Source organism: Prinia subflava, chromosome Z (assembly GCF_021018805.1).
Source record: "Prinia subflava isolate CZ2003 ecotype Zambia chromosome Z, Cam_Psub_1.2, whole genome shotgun sequence".
Taxonomy (NCBI): Eukaryota; Metazoa; Chordata; class Aves; order Passeriformes; family Cisticolidae; genus Prinia; species Prinia subflava.
Genome location: NC_086283.1, coordinates 1,625,695 through 1,644,629, shown reverse-complemented (window position 1 = coordinate 1,644,629; position 18,935 = coordinate 1,625,695). Strand labels below are relative to the sequence as shown.

Here is an 18,935-nt window from a genome sequence, read left to right as displayed (position 1 = left end):
AAGCGTGTACTCCATGTCATCGAGCCATTCCTGAACTATTCTTTGGTAAGTATATGGAGTGATTGCTAAATATTCTGGGCACAGGGAAAAAAAAATCAGCTCTTCAGTCTTTTCCAAGTTTCTTTCTGCATCTCGTATTCAACTGATGAAACATATGAACATTTAGCTGAACTGCAGCCACTGTCTCAACCAAGATTGTGCCAGGATGAATTGCAGAGGAAATGTATTCCTGATAAATTTTACTTCTGATTAGCACATATATCAGCTCTTTTTAACTTCCTCACCAACTTCTACCTTACATTCAGAATATCCATTAGACAATATTAAACTGTTAAATCAAGTATAGTCATGACTCTTTGCAGTAAGTAGCAAACCTCTCTTAAAGTTCTGTGGAATCAAGATTAAACACTGGTTTTTCAGAGGTCTGACATCTTATTATTTGATATCTGGACTTCTGTCATCTGCCATTGTTTTCATTATTATTGCAGTGCTATGTTCCTTTCAACAAGTGATGGATGCTTATTGTTAACAGTCTCCCCATTGAAGCTTTGTTCACATTCTGAACTAATGCATTTTTATATGAGCTCCTTTCATGGATTCAGAAGAATCCATATAAGAATATAACCTTCTGTTTTTAAGAATACAATCCTTGCTTACCTCTTGCAAGATTCTTTTCCCTTGAGAAAAAGTATTGAATGTGATTCCCAGTAATGTAGTCTGATTTCCTCATGCACAGTGTTAATGAGTATGTCTATTCTTAGAACAAGGTCATAAATTACTATCACCTATAAATTTCTTTTTTCTCCTTTGCCCGCTTGCATCTTTTTGATTAGCATAGGATTGTTGTAAAAAATAGAGTTGAAGCTTTTTCTATTATTGCCATTTTTCACTACTACTAAATTATGATTGAACTGTTTCCTTGCTGATTGACTCGCTCATGCTGTCCTTTTGTACTTACTCCTATCAGTTGAAATCTTCTCTTTTTCCCTGGCACACCAACAGTGGAATATGGCCACACAGTTTGACTTTTTTTTCTACGTGTTCTGATGTATTGGAGTAGTACATGCACATATGTACACGTGCACATATTGTACATGATGTATACCTGTATGTGCTCACAATTCTGAAATGGAAAAATACACATTAGAAAATCAACAACCATTATTTCTATTTTATACTTTACATCACCAAAATCCTTTTTATATTTTAGTTCATTATGCAGCTATAATGTATATTGGCAAATTTTTTGTTGTTTTTTATAACATATTAAAATACAATCTTAAAACTGAGTTCGTTGCTTCATTTTAACCTCATTTGTTATACATAAGGGGATGCTTTAGATCTCAGTGGAAAAAAAAAAAACCTATACAATTTATCTACGCTTCTGTTAAAGACTGGGAGTTTTATAGTGAAATATTTATTAAAAGTAAATGTCTGTACATTTCATGGTCCAGGATGCAGTAAGGACTACCTGAACACAAGCTTTCCCCTGACAGCTTAATCTGTTGATTCTCACAGTGATGCTGCCTGCCCCTGTCACAGAATTCAACGGTAGGTTTTACCTAGGTAGGTTTTGCAGTGCAAAACGTGGCTTCTGGGAGAGACCAGGCTGCGAGGAGAGAGTGAGGAAGGGCTGTAGCAACTCTGCCATTCCACACAGATAAGTCCATAGGGGCTTTATGTTCAGGTTGTTAAAGCTTGCTCTTGTTTTCAGGCTCATCTCCTTTTGTGGGTGAGAGAGAGGAGACAAGTATAGAAAAAAGCTCGTACAAGATTTCCTGGTGAAATGACTCAAATGAAACAAAATTCGTCATGAATTAGTGATGAGTAAAGCGCCTCAAATTACCAACTTCCTATGTGTTTAGAATATGTACTCGTATTGACATCTGAATACCTGAAGTTTCGACACCCTCCTCCTGGAAAGGAGAATTAAGCAATATAAAAATAAAAATAAAAATAAAAATAAAAATAAAAATAAAAATAAAAATAAAAATAAAAATAAAAATAAAAATAAAAATAAAAATAAAAATAAAAATAAAAATAAAAATGGAAGAAAAAAGGAAAAGGTAATTCATTGCAAGATTGGAATCAGTATGCTTTCCTATGTGAATATTTCCTTCCGTATCCTTTTCTATGTGCATATTTCCCATACTTGTTAAATAAATAAAATTAATAAAAAATATGCCAGAAAATGATTACTTAATAGCAAATTCAGGAATGCTACACTTTCTTTTCTTCTAAACAATGTGTGTGTGTGTATGGTGCACAGCAAAAGCCTTCGTGCCAAACTGAGAAATGTTAAATTTAGCTTGCAGTAAATAGCATGCCTAGCTAATACAGCTGGAACCCATCTTGGAGGAAAAAAAAAATCCCCATTATGCACTAAAATGAAATATCAGAATAGCTGTGACTCTTGCTGCATATTAACTTCTGCGGTTCGCGTACTGCAGCTAAAACAAAAAAAAAAAAATGAAATAAAATGAAATAAAATAAAAATTTGCTTTTCAGGTGTATTTGTGAGGTGGCTGCATCCTGGAGAAGGCCGGCGAGACAAATAAATAAATAGATAAATAAGCGCATAGCCAGCCGAATAAGTGAAATAAACCACCTCGCCTAAGCGCTGTCCGCGGTGCTGGAGGCGGGCGGGCGCGCGGAGGGGCGGGGCGCGCGCGGGGGGCGCGGCGGGCGCGCTCCCGCCGGGGCCGGTTCCGCGCAGGCGCCGCCGCCGCCGCCTCGCCGGGAGCGCCGCCCGCCCGTTGAGTGCGAGGAGCGCGGGCGAGCGCGTGCGAGGGCAGGGCAGGGCCGGGCCGGGCGGCGGGAGCGCAGCGGGCACCGCCGGCACCCCCATCCCGCTCGGCGCCGGAGCCGCCGCCAGCACCGCAGCGGCCGCCGCAGCAGCGGCTCGGACCGCGGCTTCTCCCGCGCCCGCCGCGGGGCTCTTCTCGTTCCTTCCCTCCCGTGGCTCGCTTGCTCCCGCCGGCCGCTCGCCCGGAGCGCACGGGATCTAATTTGCTGACGAGCGCGCTCCGCGGAGGAGAAGGAGGAGGAAGAAGAAGAAGAAAGGGCTGTTTCCGTGGCTTTGTGGATGCTCTACTTTTCCTGGAAATGCAAAAGATTATGCATATTTCTGTCTTCCTGGCTCCTGTGTTGTGGGGACTGATCTGGGGGGTCAATTCTAACAGCATACAGATCGGTAGGTGCCCGCATTTGGGGGGACCCCGCTCTTCTCCCGGCGGATCTCCCGATCCCTCATCCCCGCCGGTGTCACTCGGGCATTCCTGTCATGTCGCCGCGCGCCCAGTCCCACCGCGGTGCCCGCCGGGCGCCAGCGAGGTCCCCTCGCCTTTTCCGCGACCCCCGCGCCCCCCGACACGGGACGGAGCCGCGGCCGGGAGCGCTTCGGCAGCGGCGCCCTCGGGCACCCGCGCCCAGCCCAGCTCGGCGGGCAGAGAGACCTGGCCCCGGCGCCGCTCTCCGATGCCCCCTCCCGCCTGACGCGTGTGTGTTTCCCTGCAGGGGGGCTGTTCCCGAGGGGCGCCGATCAGGAGTACAGCGCGTTTCGGGTAGGGATGGTTCAGTTTTCCACCTCGGAGTTCAGGCTGACTCCCCACATCGACAACCTGGAGGTGGCCAACAGCTTCGCCGTCACCAACGCCTGTGAGTAGCGGGCGCTGCCAGCCTGCCGTGGCGGCGGGGGCGGGGCGGCTGCGAGCGGTGCAGGGGGTGTGTATGCGGGGTACGTGTGTGTGTGTGTGTGTGTGTGTGTGTGTGTGTGTGTGTGTGTGTGTGTGTGCGCGCTTCCGCGGGGCTCTGTGCGCGGTGCGCTGCCGGGGGGAGCCGCCCCGCCGCCGAGCAGGTGCGGGATCGCCCGGCCCCCTGCGAACGGGGCGCGAGGTCTCCGTGCGCCCCCAGCCCTCCGGGAGGTGTAAAATGGTTCCCGGCGGCTCCCCCCGCGCCGTTACGTAAGGCTCCGCGGCCCCGGGGCTGCCCGCAGCGCTCCCCCGCCGCCCCTGGGCTTCCCGCGGGCTGCGGAGCATGTCGCTACCGGCGCGGGCAGAGCGGGGGCCCCTCTGGCCGGCAGCAGAGGGGTGCGGAGCGGGCGGCGGGGGGCGATCAGCCATTTTACGCCGCGCGGTGCTGCGGGCTCCATCTCGCCGCCCGCTCGCCCCCCGCCCGCCGCGCTCGCCGCCCGCTCTGCCTCGCCGGGAGCCCGCCGCCCCCGCGGTTCTGCCGGCGGGGCCATGCCCGGCTCCGCCCTCGGCTCGGCGGGGCCCGGCCGCACGCGTGCCGCGGGGCGCGGAGCACATGCGGGGCGCGGCAGGCGACGGGAAGGCGGGGCGGGCCGGCGCTGTCGTGGTAGCGCCAAGAGAGGAGCCCCGGGCAGGGCGGCGAGTCCCGCAGCGGTGTGCGCTTCTGCCGCCCGTCGCTCGGCCCGGCGGTGCCGTGTGAGCCCGCGGAGCGCCGGGGCCGGCCGGGCGGAGCGCGGCCAGGCGCGGCTGGCGCTGCCCGTGCCGGCGTGAGGGCGGGGAGCAGCGGCCGGCGCTCCCGGGGCGGTGAGGCGTGCCCGCCTTTGCCCCGCTGCCCTCCTGCCGCCCGTGCCCGGTTCAGGCGAGCCCGGGTTCCCCGCTGCGGCGCGGGCGGCAGCGAGTGGGGAGCGCGCTCGGTGCCGTGCCGGCCGGTCCCGCCCAGCGCTGCTCTCCCCCAGGCGTTTTGCCGCCCCTCCTGTGAAAAAGACGTAAGGGACTCTGAAACTGGAGGCTAGCTGTCAGCTGGAGCAGTTTCCCCCCATTGGCGACCTTTTTTTATTGCCCTCGATTCAGCTGCCCTGTGCGGTGGTGCTGAAGAGGGGCGGCTTGGCGCAGACGCTGGGATGGGAGGTGCAAGAGCTCAAGTGAGGGAGCTTTCAGTGGCATGTGCGAGGGTACGAGAGTATGGTATTCACAGCTGAAGGCAGGAAAGGTCGCAGCATGTAGTCAGCCACAGTAATGCTAAATTGTTAATCTTTGCAAACTGTTTGGATAGTTCTTCCTTTCTTAGATAATAGAGATTTGTATCAACCAGAACCGCATGTGGTCAGTATTTGCAGATGATGCTGCTTGCACTGTTGGTGAAGTAAGTGTAGCAGTTTACATGGCAATCTGCAAAAATGTGACAGGTCTTTCTGTGTTCCTTAATTCCGTGAAATTAACAAAACCCTGAAAACAGGTTTTTGCAAAACACTGGATTTTTTTTGCTACTAGCAGTAGAGACCAGCATAGTCACCTTGTCTTTGAGAAACTAAAGGCTACATATTTTTCTCCAAGACCATCAAGTGCTTTTGACCAGCGTTTGTGTGCATATATTAGCCTTGTTCTTGTCTCTTCTGGAGAACTTTTACAGTACTCAGGTGCTATGTGTAGGCTGCACGCTGCAGTGGTGGACTTTGAGGCTTCCAGCAAAAGGGAGATGGATGCCATCCATGTGTTGGATTTTCCTTTGTCTGGACCTTGTCCAAGGCTTCAATTTTCAAGCAATTTGAGGAGCTCCAAATTAAGACATGAACATGTACTTGTTTTTTCATCACCTCAGTTACCACTGATGTTTTAGTCATCTTGTGCATTGGATTTAACTGACTAATGAAGCATCTACTAAAAATATGTACAGTATCCCCTCAGTTACCTTCCCAGAAGGGTTTGATTGGAGAACAAGGAGTTCCAAAGACAAATATTTGGCGTACAAGAAGTGGAATTTAGGAGCCGATTGCAGAGCACTGCATGCACAAATGGCTGAGAGGAATCCATCTCTTTTTGTCCCCTCTGTGCTTGTTCTCATCCGAAATACTGAACATTCTGCAGATTGGTTTTGTTAGGGGTTTTTTTTGGTTGGTTTTTTTTTTTGGGTGGGGGGGGGAGGGGGCGTGGGTTAGGTGGTGGGTGTTGTTTTTGGTTGGGTTTTTTTTATTTATTTTGAGAATAGTGTTCAAAGAGCTTGTGCCCAAAACCAGCACTATGAAACAATGCAGGTGTAAAAGAAGGTCACAGAAATGTAGTATAATATGAACCTGAAAATGCTTCATTTACCCAGGCAAGGCGATTGTCCTGCACAGAAATGAAGTGGCAGGCTTATACCATAATAAAAATGATGACCTTTTTCTGCCCCAAATTTGCCACCAAAATATTTTGGCGCTTGATTTAAAACCCCTGAGCCAGCCATGTTTCAGGCTGTAGAGGCTCTGGCTGGTGTGACAGAGGCGGGCTGCAGCCCTGCCCACTGGTCACGACCTGGCACCCGCAGGTGGCAGCTGGCAGCACCTGGGGTCCCCTGCGCTGCCCCCTGGGGCTCAGCTGGCCTCCCCCCCACCCCTGGTAGCCTCAGGGCAACAGCACACTACTCCATCTGCTTTGAAAACAAACAAGCAGACAAAAAGCCCACTCCAAAAATACGTGAAAGTCTTCAAACTGATTTTCACCGCCTGCTCGGAGTTTGTTGATGGAGCAAATGGTTTTCAGGTGAACCGGTGTTGCTGGTACTGCTTCTAAATTAGGTTCCTAAACTTCAGAAAGGAGGTAGTCACATACCCCTGAGGAATGTTCCAAGCAGTGACATTACTCAGTCACTTAAAGGTGGCCAGAAAATGGGTGTCGAAGTGGAGTGGACACTCTGTGAGTAGGTAGCCTTAACTCACGTAATGACTGGCACATCAGTAGGTGTCTCACCTCAACACCAAGAGCTTGTGTCATGATGTGTTGCATGACAGCAAATTGGGCCACAATTCTGCTGATTTTGACCAAGGTGGACGGGCTACCTTCACGTAACCTGGGAAAGGAACACAAGTCAGTTATGTTCAAAAGGTAGCCATAAGAAATAGTCACTTTAGTTTGTTGGAGTGTTGCATCTCTGCAAAGCTGTGCTGACAGGTCACAGGGAGTAGCTGTTGGAATCTAATTACAGTTTGATACTTGTTAAGTCAGCATCACTAGGAGGCCTAGTGGTTTAGACTGAGAAGTGATGCATGTTTTTTTCAGAGTAATGGCACAATGAAGAGCAGTGTTTACTGCCATGACTGCAGTTTTAGCTTTCAAGAGGAATGGGCTGGGCTTAGCAATGTGTGAAAGTTCTTGGTTCATTCTAACAGAACCTCTTTGATTCTGTTTGTTTGGTTTAACAGCTGGAGCAAAGGTACAGCATTGGAGGCAATTCATAGGGCAGAATGGAACATATCCAAACCACTGGACTTCATTGTCCTTCATCACAGTGTAATTGAGTCTAGCCTAATTGAAGAAGTGTTGACCATCAGTAATACCAGATTTTTTGAAAATTTTTAATTCTGTCAAAACAAGAAAGAAGGAAAAGTGATGAAGATGAAATCCTTTCCTCTTAAATCTGCCTACCCAACAGCTTCAGGGGAAGTTGTATTGTGTTCATATTTTAGAATAGAAAGGATATTGGAGTCACTTAAAGAGAGGTTTCCTATGGAGAACTATAAAACTGCCATAACGATAACGAGTTTTTGGTACAGTAGTTTGAGCACAGAGGTAATGTATGTACAGTCTTGGATGTTTAATCCTGCTGGCTCAAGAGTCAGTGTTGAGCTTTGCTGTTTTAAATCAAGTCTTACAGCTCTGCAGGGATCACTGCACCATGACATTGTGACAAGGGGATGCTGATTCATGCATAAACCTTAGATCCTTTCATTATATCTTCAACCAGCAGCTGTGAAAACCTATGAATATCTGGCATGTTGCAACTTGAGAGTCATGGCAAAGGTTTCCTCAACCATTTTGGAATATAATGCTATAGCTTTCATTCTTAAAGAAATAGCAATGAGCATATTGCTGGCAAAATGCTTAAACCATAAGCAAAAATCAATACCCTTTAATGGGAAGGATGGAAAAAAATTTAGACGTGTTTATTTGAATTAAAATTACTGTAGACCAAGCCTAAATGTATTTCACAATAAATTCTTAGAACTGACTTTAAGGAAAGGAGGGGTTTATTAGCTGCTTGTGTTTCAGTTCATTTGTATTCTTGGTCCTTCTCATTTCCTTTTCACTATAAGACATTTCTCAGGCTCAGTGAGCAGATGTGAAATAGGTTCTGTGTCTCAATTAAAATGGTCAGTATCAGATGAGTTTCCTGCAGTAAAATGTTACAATATAACCAGGATGTAGCCTTCTGTGATTTTTCTTCTCTCAAAATATTTCTCCTCTCAAAATTGATCTCTGTAGCAAACTTTAGACATTCTTCTAGTCACGAGAGCTCTTCACAAAGAAATCTGTGGTATTTATTGTGTGACAGTGCTGTCCCTGCTGTGCATCTTTGTGCCTGGCTCACAGACGATTTTCACACAGCTGTGATCCAGAATATGGGCAGATAAAAACTCAACAGTTTTCTCTTGCCTGCTTGGCTTTCAAAATTCTTATTATGTGATTATTGCAATAATTTTTTCCATATCATCTGAAATAATTTACCGTGCAGTTTTGAATACAGTACAAATATATTTTTTACTCTTAGAAATCTGAAAGTGAGTTATGTTTAATAGTAGTTTGTGAGTAGTTTAGTAATCAAGCCTTAAATATGCCAATCAAGCTTGCAAATAAACCAATATTATCAGTCAATCTCTTCAATATATGTGTTTATATGTAATTTTATTAATATATAATATATGAAAATATATTAATTTTTTTCTGGTTATGCTAATGAAAGTTTTAATTTACATTGACTTTGATAGGTATGATTGGCTGCACATAGTTGGGGATGTACTTAAGTCCTTGTGCACATAAGACTTCCTTTACTATCCTTTATGCGTTATGCACCCAAACCAAGCACCACTGTACTAAGTGATGCTGTTACTGCTGGTTTCTTAGTTGTTTTCTTCAAGCTTCTCATGATTAAAATATTTTTGAGAATTAAGGCATATTTAACAGATAAATAACTCCTTTTGAACAGTTGATAATTACTAGAAAAGTATATAATGCCTAGGAACATATTAGTTTGAAAATGCATTAAACAGGTAAAGACTATTATCATTATCTTGAAAATTCAGATGGCAAAATATGTCAGGCACCATATGTGAAAACACTGTTACTATTTTCTTAAGGAAATTATGATTTTATATTAATTAATTAAAGATAAAATCCTATATGCTGATAAGACTAATTTTCAGGAAACTAAAAAGAGGACATAACCCACAGTAAACATAAATGTGTATATGTACATATATAGATAGACATGCGTGTGTGTGTACTCACATGTATATGTAAGTATACACACATACACATTTAACAGAGTGAACAGCAGCTTGTTTTGAGTGTCAGATAAATCAAAAGCAGGACAGTGGTTAAACTCTAAAATCCATTTTCTGAAGAAGATTATCTGAGGGCACTTATTAGTAAGGTAATGTATCTGTTAAAGTTATATTCTCATGCCTGTGAGCCAGGTGCATGAATTAAAAAATTTGCATATTGAAGGCTCATGCCCGTATTCTGGAAACAATGTTACAGCAGTTCAAGCCAAGGAAAGTCAGGTCAGACTTAAAATAACACTGGAAACATACCAAATAGGTAAAAAATGCAGTTACATAGATCAAACTCTATATGTATATGTGAATGGGTTTCTTATTTGACAGTTGACTGCAGCTTCCGTTCCTGAAATGAGCAAGATTTGTCCCATTTTTTTTTAACTGATCATTATGTTTATCAGAACATGAATATGGTGACATCTGCTTTTAGTAGACTGTGGACATGAGATTAATTCCTTTTGGCAAATAGTTTTCTGAAAAGGTATAGGGCAGAAGTCTGTTTTTATACAAAATATATAGGTTTGTAGAGCATCATTTTTATTTTGTCTTGAAACCCTAATGTTTTCCTTTGATGAGTTCATAAAAGATTTTGCATTGACTATAAGTGCATATTAAGTGTAACCTTGTTAAAACTGAAAAAAGAGCTTTTATTTAAATTAGTAAATAATTTCAATAATGAATTCTGTATGGAAAAGCAATAGGGAGTGAATAAAATCATAAGATAAACATAGTGAAGGCATGCTGTGAACCAGCTCAAAAGTAAGGAGTGCAAGCAGGTTTTAAATAACCACATGTTGAATAAATTCTTACTGAACCTTGTAAAATCAATAACTGTGCTTAAAATACAACTGTTGTTTTTATTTGGGTGCACTTACAGAGTGATATTTCTGTCTTTTGAAATACTGTTTATTTTTGTTTATTTATCTGTATATAAGACCACCACAGAACAATTTTTACTTTCTAAAGCAGCACTGCTGTGCTCCCTTGCTTAAGAATTATACCACCACAAATCTTTAGGTTTTGTTTTTCTTCTTTTTTTATTGTTTTAAGAAAGCTTCTCAGATCACTCAGTTTATGGGGAGTTTACCTCTCCCCAACAAAGTCCCCATTTGGGCAATGAATATAGAGAATTAACATTCCTGTCCTGAACCCGATTTAACGTGTAGATACCTAATGCATTTTTCAATGGCTAGTCATTTTATGAAAGCGTGAAAAAAAATTTACAAGACAGGGAGATTCACTGTGATTCTACAGCGAAGTGTGGTTCAGCTCCAGCTATTACTATCTCCCACCACCTGCTCACAAATTTGACTTGGAGAAATTTATGGGATTATTTTGAGGGTTGAAGTGTTGTGTACAGTTCAACTAAGGGTGACAGACTCAAGCTAAAGAAATGTCTTATTTCAACTTTCAATATTTGATATCAGAGGAAAAATATTCAGGTCTGTATTAATTATTTTGAATCAGTGATTTGTATATTTGGGATGCTGGTTCTGTAATTGCATTACCAGTCACTTCAGTTAGTCCATGAACAACTCACGGGGCTTTATTGCACATGGAAATAGCATCTTCATTACTTAACTACAGAAGATAAGTGTGTTTGCATTTCACTAAAAAAAAAATAAAAGTGTAGTTTGCCATTTGTGTTTTAAAATGGGCATATTTTTCCCCCAAGGATTCTTCCTGTGAACAAGAGTAGGGCAAAATTCTGTAAAATGTTCAAATATCCTGACTCTTAAATGCGTAGCTATACAACTGTTACAAGAATCTCAAAGCTCAATGAGAAACAGAGGCTGATTTTATAAAATTTTCAAAATAGGTTTATGAACATGGGTATGACTATGCTATATCACCTATTCAGTTTAATCTACATTTCAGGTAGTTAATATTGGAAAAAAAAACATAATTGATTTGATGCTGCATTTATTTAGACTGCTGGGGTTAAGGCTGTCATTCCACTGTAATTTCTTCTCAGTATAAATGAGTTTAGAAGTTTACAAACATTACTCGAGCTGGAAAAATACCTCTGTTTATTAAAAACGGTGTGAACTGATTTTCTTTCACACATTCTGAAGATTACAAACAACAGATTGTTTCTAAGCACATGGTACGATAGCAAATTTAAATAGCAGTCTGATAGGTATTGCAGAGATTTTTCTCATCATCTGTGTGGGGAAGACTGCTTTCAGGTTCATGTCAGCAACAGGGTGAGAGAGCTCAGCAGAACAGCTTTGCAACTGCTTTGCAGCGTGGAGAAGGGATTTGTTTTCTTTGGTTTTCTGCCTTTTATGAATGTATTTGGAAGTTGTAGGACTCTCTCTGGTTTAGATCCATAAAATTAAAATGCTAATGTGCTTTACCATTCCATGTAATGTGGATCTAAATAATTTGAATGTGTTGTATTTCCTTGTATATGTATAAACTATCTCAGAATGTCTGCAAATGTATGCTGATGAAATAGACTGTACAGCTCTGAACAAGTTAGATTAATTTGTTCAATAATCTCATAAATCTTTGAAATTTAGGTTGTTGAGCTTGCTCAAAATATTTCTTCTTGATACTAGGTTATGAGTTGGTTTTGACAAAATGTCTTCCAAGCCAAAATGCTGATTTATATATATATATATATATATTTTAATTTTCCCCTCCATGAAAGTTGCAGATTCCATTACATTGTGCTATTACAGTCTCAGAGGGGGTTCTTTGTACAAATGTGAGTTCTGGCAAGCAAGCAGCAAAATGTTCCTGCATGACTGTACCTTGGGCAGAAACCTACTGATATTTGAGAGTCTATTCCAGGTGTAATATTTGTAAAGCAGGGTGAATAATTTGCATGGTTAGTGCTTACCAGGCACATGCTTAAATAAACTGCACCAATGCTGCCTATAGCAAAAGCAGAATTGATCCACAGTGGAATTACAGGGAGTGGTTAGAAGAATCATACAGGATGTAACTTAGTTGTTTAATTTCTCTTGTCCATGTCAGGCAGAAGACCTGAATTTTAACCCTTTGTCTTTCATTTTCTAGTTTAATGCCCTTAGCACTTGTTTTGATGTCAGAATCCATCACTGTCTCTTAATCTTCTTACTTCTTCCTGCCTCAATTATTTTTGGTTAAAAAAACTTTAGTAATCTTACATTTTGCCTGATGCAGGGAGGAAAAAGTAACTTTGAGATTTGGAAGCAGGAAGACAATTTCTTACCTTTTGTTGTTATGATAAAGCATAGAGGAAAAAACTTGTTAGGAAAATTCAGATATATGAATTTAAACAATTGCTCAACCAACAAATATTAATGGGCCAGATTTATATAGAGCTTTAAACTTTTGATGCCATTTTAACTGAACAGCTGGAAATTTGATCATATAGTTTTATTATATTGAAAGACTAGATGGATTTGAGGGATCAGGAAGATGAGAATATGAGTCACTATATATTATATATTGCAGTACAAGTGGGGTTTTGATTTCACTCACAGCCTTACATCTGCTCCATCTGAAGGTGCTTTCATTTGGTGAGAGTGGAACATGCTGAAATTGTGCAGAGTCGTGATTGAAAAGTCATTCAGTGCTTTTACCCACTAATCGGATTTGTTAATGTATTCAGCAACCCAATCCAGTGGGGTCCAGACCAATAAGACCAGGCTATTTTCACCCAACCAAATACATGCTCAAGCTTCTGCTAATGATACTAGAACCACAACCAGATCCAAAAATTATGTTATTTATCTTTCCTGTGTAAATGCAGAAAACAGATTTGGTTCTTTTGTATAGGGAAAGAGGCAGACATAAAACAATTCCTAAAAAGGGCAATAATGTTTGAGCAGCTATCTGACCTACACAATATCTTTTACAAACTTTCTGGAACATGCTCATATAAGACCCCATTTTTCTTTGGTTGTTTGATTGGGGTTTCTTTCTTACTTTACGCTTTCCTTAAATACTTTATCAGGTTTCAGTATGGAAATCTTAGAAAAATTATTAGACCATTTCAACTCTGTTTGAGTATGTAAATAGAACTGCTTGCTAAAAATGGAAGAGTTTGGCCCGTGCTTGTGTAGGTGAAGGGAAAAAACATAATGCTTACTCCTCTCCATTTTTTTGCATTTGATCTTGGATGTTATTATTTAATGAAATTTTTGCAGAAACTTGAAATTCTAATTTTCTCTCAACTCCTTTTTTTACTTATAGTAAAATGTATTTTACCTTGACCCTATAAAGCCAAGTAGCACAATTCTGTTGTAGAAGTAAGCAAGCATCTGTGGGCTGCAAATACTGATTTTGTTAGCAAGTGGAGCGTTTAATGTTTCTTTAAGCTTATCTCCTTACTTTTATTTCAATATGATAAAACCAGAAAATATTCTTCAAGTTCTCCATTTGTGGAGGCACTTCTAATTCACCTGAAGTTAAAATTCCTGAATATGCAATTTGTAATATTCATGCTATCTTTTGTGACCTCAAGGGTCAACTCCAGAAAATGGGAGTGTCAAAAGTTCTGTGGCACATCTGGCACCGTGTGAAGGTCCTTCAGGTACTCTAGTGTTTTAAATGGTGTTTGGAATATGTACTTTGTAATGTCAACAATTTCCTCAGTTTCATAAGAAAAGAACAAATCTGTGAACACCCAAATGACCTTTAGGAACTCTGACATTTTTGTAAGTACTGTTGCAATTAGTTGTTTTTTGTAGAGGAAAACACAGATCATATTAAGTCATGATTTGGACATTCCAAATAAATACAGGTTCAGGGATGGTATGTACCTGTTCCAACACCCTGAAGAACCTCCAGCGTTATTACATCTAGTTTTGTTCTTCCAGGGATACAAACAAAATTACTTCAAGATTTTTGTTTGCCTTTCTGTATGGAAGTGTTTCTGGCTTCTTGTTGAACCCATGACTATTGTGGTTCTGTCAGTGTTGTGGCTCCTGGCATTACTTTTTATTTTCTGTTACACAGAATCCTGAACTCCTGTGCCAGTGTTTCTGGCTTTTATTTCCCATTCCAGGAACTTACAGTGTTCAATTTTTGCAGTATTTCATTGTTACATGACCTCTTGAGATGCGTATGTTGCAATACATAGAAGCCATTTAAAATCTAACTATCAACTTAAAAAATAAACATGTTAAGAAAAATGTTCACTTGGCTTGTTCTTCTCTTCATATTGGTGATAAATTCAACTATGTATATTTATTTAATTCTGAAGTTTCTTTATTTCTTCTTTTGTTTCTTTGGTGGGGCATTTCCTTCTTCTGTCCTCATAGTGCTTAAAGCAATTCACCAAGACTAGCGTTGCTACTACTGAATTATTAAAAAGACTGTAAAAATAATTGTACTGATCGTTTAGCTGTGACACACTGGTGATTTCATAGCAAGAAATTTGTGCCTTTAAATTTGTCCTACTTAGTAAATGTCATTTGAAACTTCCCGAGGAAGCTAGCAATGTTCACATGGTTAACTTAGTCATATCACTTCATATTGCTTAGCAACTTCTGTTTTGTGCACTGCAGTTGAAAAGTATTTTCTTTTGATCTATTTTTTTTCCCCTTCAAGAAAAAAATCTGCCTTATTTTTCTGTAGGGTTCTTTTTTCCTTCTTTTTTTTTTTTTCCAACTAGCTAAATGTACTCTGGTGTATCCTTCAGGGGAAGTGGGTGCAGTTTTTCTGTAGGGTTCTTTTTCTTTCTTTTTTTTCCGACTAGCTAAATGTAGGTTTTTCAGGAACCCTAGTCCATCTCATTAGCGTTATCTTCTGATTTCGAGGTTTAATTTCAATAACTCCTTGCTCTGATTCTACTTAACATACAGATCCATTGAGTGATAGAGGTAAAGTGGGGTTTTTATTTGTTTTTCTGAATGCTTGAAGTTTTAGAGCTCGAGACATCTCATCTTGTCACAAAGCAGTTTTTTATCTGTGTATGGCAGACCAAAGGAGAGACTGTAATTTGACAGGCCAGGAAGAGGTGTGCCTCGCTAGTTGATATGCTGGAGGAGAGTTTTGACCAAAAAAATCTCATACTGTTCAGATTTGTCCTATGCATCTTTCCAGACTTTTAGGATGGGACAGATGTGCACGTTTCAATTTATGTTGCTTCAGGGGTTTCTGTTAATTTCTCATTCCATAATCCTTGGTGGTTTTATATACATTTGATGAGTCCTTACTAGCTATGGTGAATCTCCAGTTCTCTTCCATATAGTCAGCCAGGACTGACCAGTTCCCCAAGTGGTTTGGAAGCTGTGGTGTGCAACACCGTGATGTTACACATGTCAAACTGGGAACATTCAAGAGTCCAGGTACAGGTCAAAGATGGAAGCATCTGTTTTACCAGGTCTCAGGGGTGTGAATCAGTTGCCTCTCAGTGAAATTGGCAACAGCACCTAATAGAACAGACATCAAGCCAGCCTAAGTGACAGAGAGCTCCTATTTAGGAGCTTCCGATTGAAAGGATCAAAGTTAAATCTGCCGCTCTCTCTTCCTGGGTGACTGCCTGCAGCTCTGAGTTAAAGGAAGTGGGATTACTGACCAGAAGCTACTTTCTGAGCTATAATGGGTTGAAGCACTCTGGTTGTAATGATGCTTTGGGTGCTGTGCTGATCTGCCACCTTCAAGTTGGAGCAGTCCAACAGCGTGGAAACAAGTGAGAGAGTCAGGGAGCTCAGAGGGTGATAGAGAAGAGGAGCTGACTTCTTGCCTTATCTTTGGAACAAGTTTGGGCCAGGCTTAGAATGGCTTAAACACGTGAAAAGACAAGCAGTTATACAGTCAGGTCTCCTTCTCTCTGGGATGTACCAACCTTAGGGCTTCTCATTAGACTGAAGTGCCTCATCTTAATTTGTACTAGTAGACCTGCAGTTTTGAACCTGATATTGTAGCAGAAAATACAGGGAGGTTGTTGCCTCCCTTAGGAGGAATCGCAAGGTAGGGTTTTTTAATTAGTTTGGTATTATGCTGGAGGTACAGCTGGTAAGATCTGCTGGATATTTTAGGTGGCTGTTAAGGCTGTTTTTTAAGTTGCACTGGCAATGTTCAGCATGGTACTTGCTATTCCTGTGGGTCTAGTCACTTGTTTCTAGAATACATTCAAGGTAGGGAGTTTAATCTCTAGAGGTCTGCATATGTTTAGTTCTGGCTATGTGGGTAAAGATTTCTTCATGTAACAGGCACTGGCTTGAAAGATTAGAAACCAGTTGACAGGATGCCTTCTATGATGGATGCTGAACTTTCAATATGCTTTTCATGATGTGTTAGACAGTCTGTTTTTTCCAAACTATTTGCTGAAGGAGCTTGTTGGAAAATGAGAAAATGAATTTTTTAAAAATTTGATTTTCCTTTTGGACATCAGGTAAAATAAGATTACCTTGCTTTTTCCTGTCTAATCTTCATGCAGGGAATAATTAATTCATATCATGGTCCATTTCTCTGGAAGAGAAAGTAAGAGATAGCAGTAAAGTACTCAGATTTTTTTTCCTCCCCTTTTCTGGATTGCTAAGCACAAAGAATGCAAGTTCAATTTAGGGTAAAGTTTACAAGAAAAATGCATTCCTATGGACCTTTAGAGGCACATTATATGTGTTATATACTATGCTGATTTTTCATTTCCTGTAAAAACAGGAAGGAACGTTTCAAGGAAAAATGTGCTTACAAACAAATAAAACAATCTTGTCAAGGTCTTAGTTATTAATATATAGGATGAAAAGTGAGCGGTGTAAACCTGCAAGTCTCAATAAGAGCATGATTAATTGTCGGGCTATGCTGTTAAATAGCAAATGAGGGCATCAAAAGATAAATTAACAGAAAAGCTTTGTTCTGGTGTGCCTATACCTTTTTACAGGCAATGAAATAACAAGGAGCACAAAATATTATGTAGCCCTCAGGAACAGGGTTACTAGATTTTTCTTCAAAATCTCTATTCAACTGATGTTACTTGCTCTATCAACTGTAGGGCTGAATCCTGAAAGGTCCTGAGCATGCCAGCAGTAGTTATCTGGAATTGCAAAAGGTCAGCAGCACTGGGATTCACAGGACTTGTGTTAGCCTTCCTCCTGCATCTGACTGTAGTTCATCCCATTTTTCACTCACCCAGGTAAATATGAAAAACAAAATAGATGGAAAATATTTTGTATTTTAAATTAAGAATAAACATTATACAGAGTTCACACAGAGCTGAATTAAACAGTGAGTTTTCTATCACTAAATTGCTACGGCTGATGTCAGGTAGAGGCTGTAGTTCTAAATCTGCAGTGATCTCAGCTGGGTACCAGTGCACACAACCATTTTGCCTTCTCTGCATCTGGATTTCCTTCCCATGCAGAATGGTGTTTTTGAAGGGGTAGTCAGTGCTCTGTCACCCTCCCAAATATCAACAAGAACTCTTGTCCAGTCTAGGGGTGCTGTCCAGCATTCTTGGGTCTGCTGAACACAGGTACTCAAAACTGTCCTTATTAAAAGCGTACCATCTGCTTCGGTACCAGTACTAGAAGCTCTGAATGGTTAATTTGGAATACATCAGCTTGGCCTTAAGAAACTACAAATAGTAAAAAAATATAGGAACTCTGACAGTTTCTCAGATGGAAATTCTGTTGAACTATTGCTTGTTCTTCAATGCAAATATTCTTCTGCAGATTATTTGAAAACATGATGTAAGAGAAATGTTGTTGAACAGACTAGTCAAGAGTGAAGTTCTACATATGCACCCCTCCCTGTCCCTAAAATTATTCCTCCTCAGGTCCATTATCTTTGAATCTTTAGCCATAGATCTTCCCACATAGTGAATGTCATGGAGTTTATCTTTTTTTGAGAAATGGTTAATTTTAATCACATCTAGTTCTAATTCACTGTAAGCTGTAACTACATTTTTAGAAGAAATAATTTCAATTAAATCGTCAGCATTATGGTTAAGTTTTCTGATAAAATGGCAGGTAGCAGCTAGTGATTCCTCTAAAATACCACCTTGATGATATTTCTTTCAAGCTTTTAAATTATTTTCATGAACATTTTAACATCAAGTGAAACAGACCAAACCGAAATGTCTCTCTCCAGGTAATGTATAGGTGTGTACCATCTTGGGGTGATGATAATCTACTGCATTTTAAGATTCAAACAACACAGAGCATAGAGTGGCTTTTTTGTACTCTTTCTGCATTGTCGAGAAAATGTGCACAAGAAGAGTTGCTTTTTTTCATGACAATTGAAGCTCATAATGTAGTGGTTTGTTTTTTCTTTAATTTCTAATTTCATGTTTTGAAACTTGGGAAGGTAGTAATTTAGCAGAATCTTAACCTATAGTCATTTTGTGACTGAAAACTAGATTGTAGCAGAGAAGAGAGAGGAGAGAGGTCTTTTTCTTGCTACCATGACCTTAGACTTCCTTCTTGTAGGCAGAAGTTGCAAGCGGTTGAGTTAAAAGTAGAGAGATGTGCCAGTTTAAAAAAGCTAATAAAAGTTATGTATATTGTGAAGGGATTGAGGAGATTTAGTGCAACTCTTGATGTTGTGTTTTCAAAGTCTTTCAAAATAGAAGTTATTTTTTAAAGTGTAAGAAGAAACAAACAATTCAGCTTGAAAATTTGTGAAAACATTTTTCAATGGCATATAAAAGAATATTGTTACAAAGCAATGTGTCGTGGTGATTAAAAGTTCTTATTACTTTATATGGTATAAA

General features: G+C 41.0%; 1 protein-coding gene across 5 annotated transcripts in view; it reads left to right on the top strand.

Moving 5' to 3' along the window:
- Positions 1 to 2,152: 2,152 nt before the first annotated feature.
- Positions 2,153 to 18,935, top strand: part of GRIA2 (glutamate ionotropic receptor AMPA type subunit 2) — an 89,931-nt gene continuing 73,148 nt past the window's right edge. For 2 of the 5 annotated variants that reach the window (XR_010083406.1, XR_010083407.1), the window contains exons 1-2: positions 2,156 to 3,193; positions 3,517 to 3,657. Coding sequence is in view for 3 of the 5 variants with exons in the window: in XM_063421831.1 (XP_063277901.1) it covers positions 3,106 to 3,193; positions 3,517 to 3,657 (229 nt within the window). In the remaining 2 variants the exon portion in view is untranslated. Of the gene's footprint in view, positions 3,194 to 3,516; positions 3,658 to 18,935 lie in introns of all 5 variants that reach the window. The other 3 variants (XM_063421831.1, XM_063421830.1, XM_063421829.1) reach the window with 3 other exon arrangements.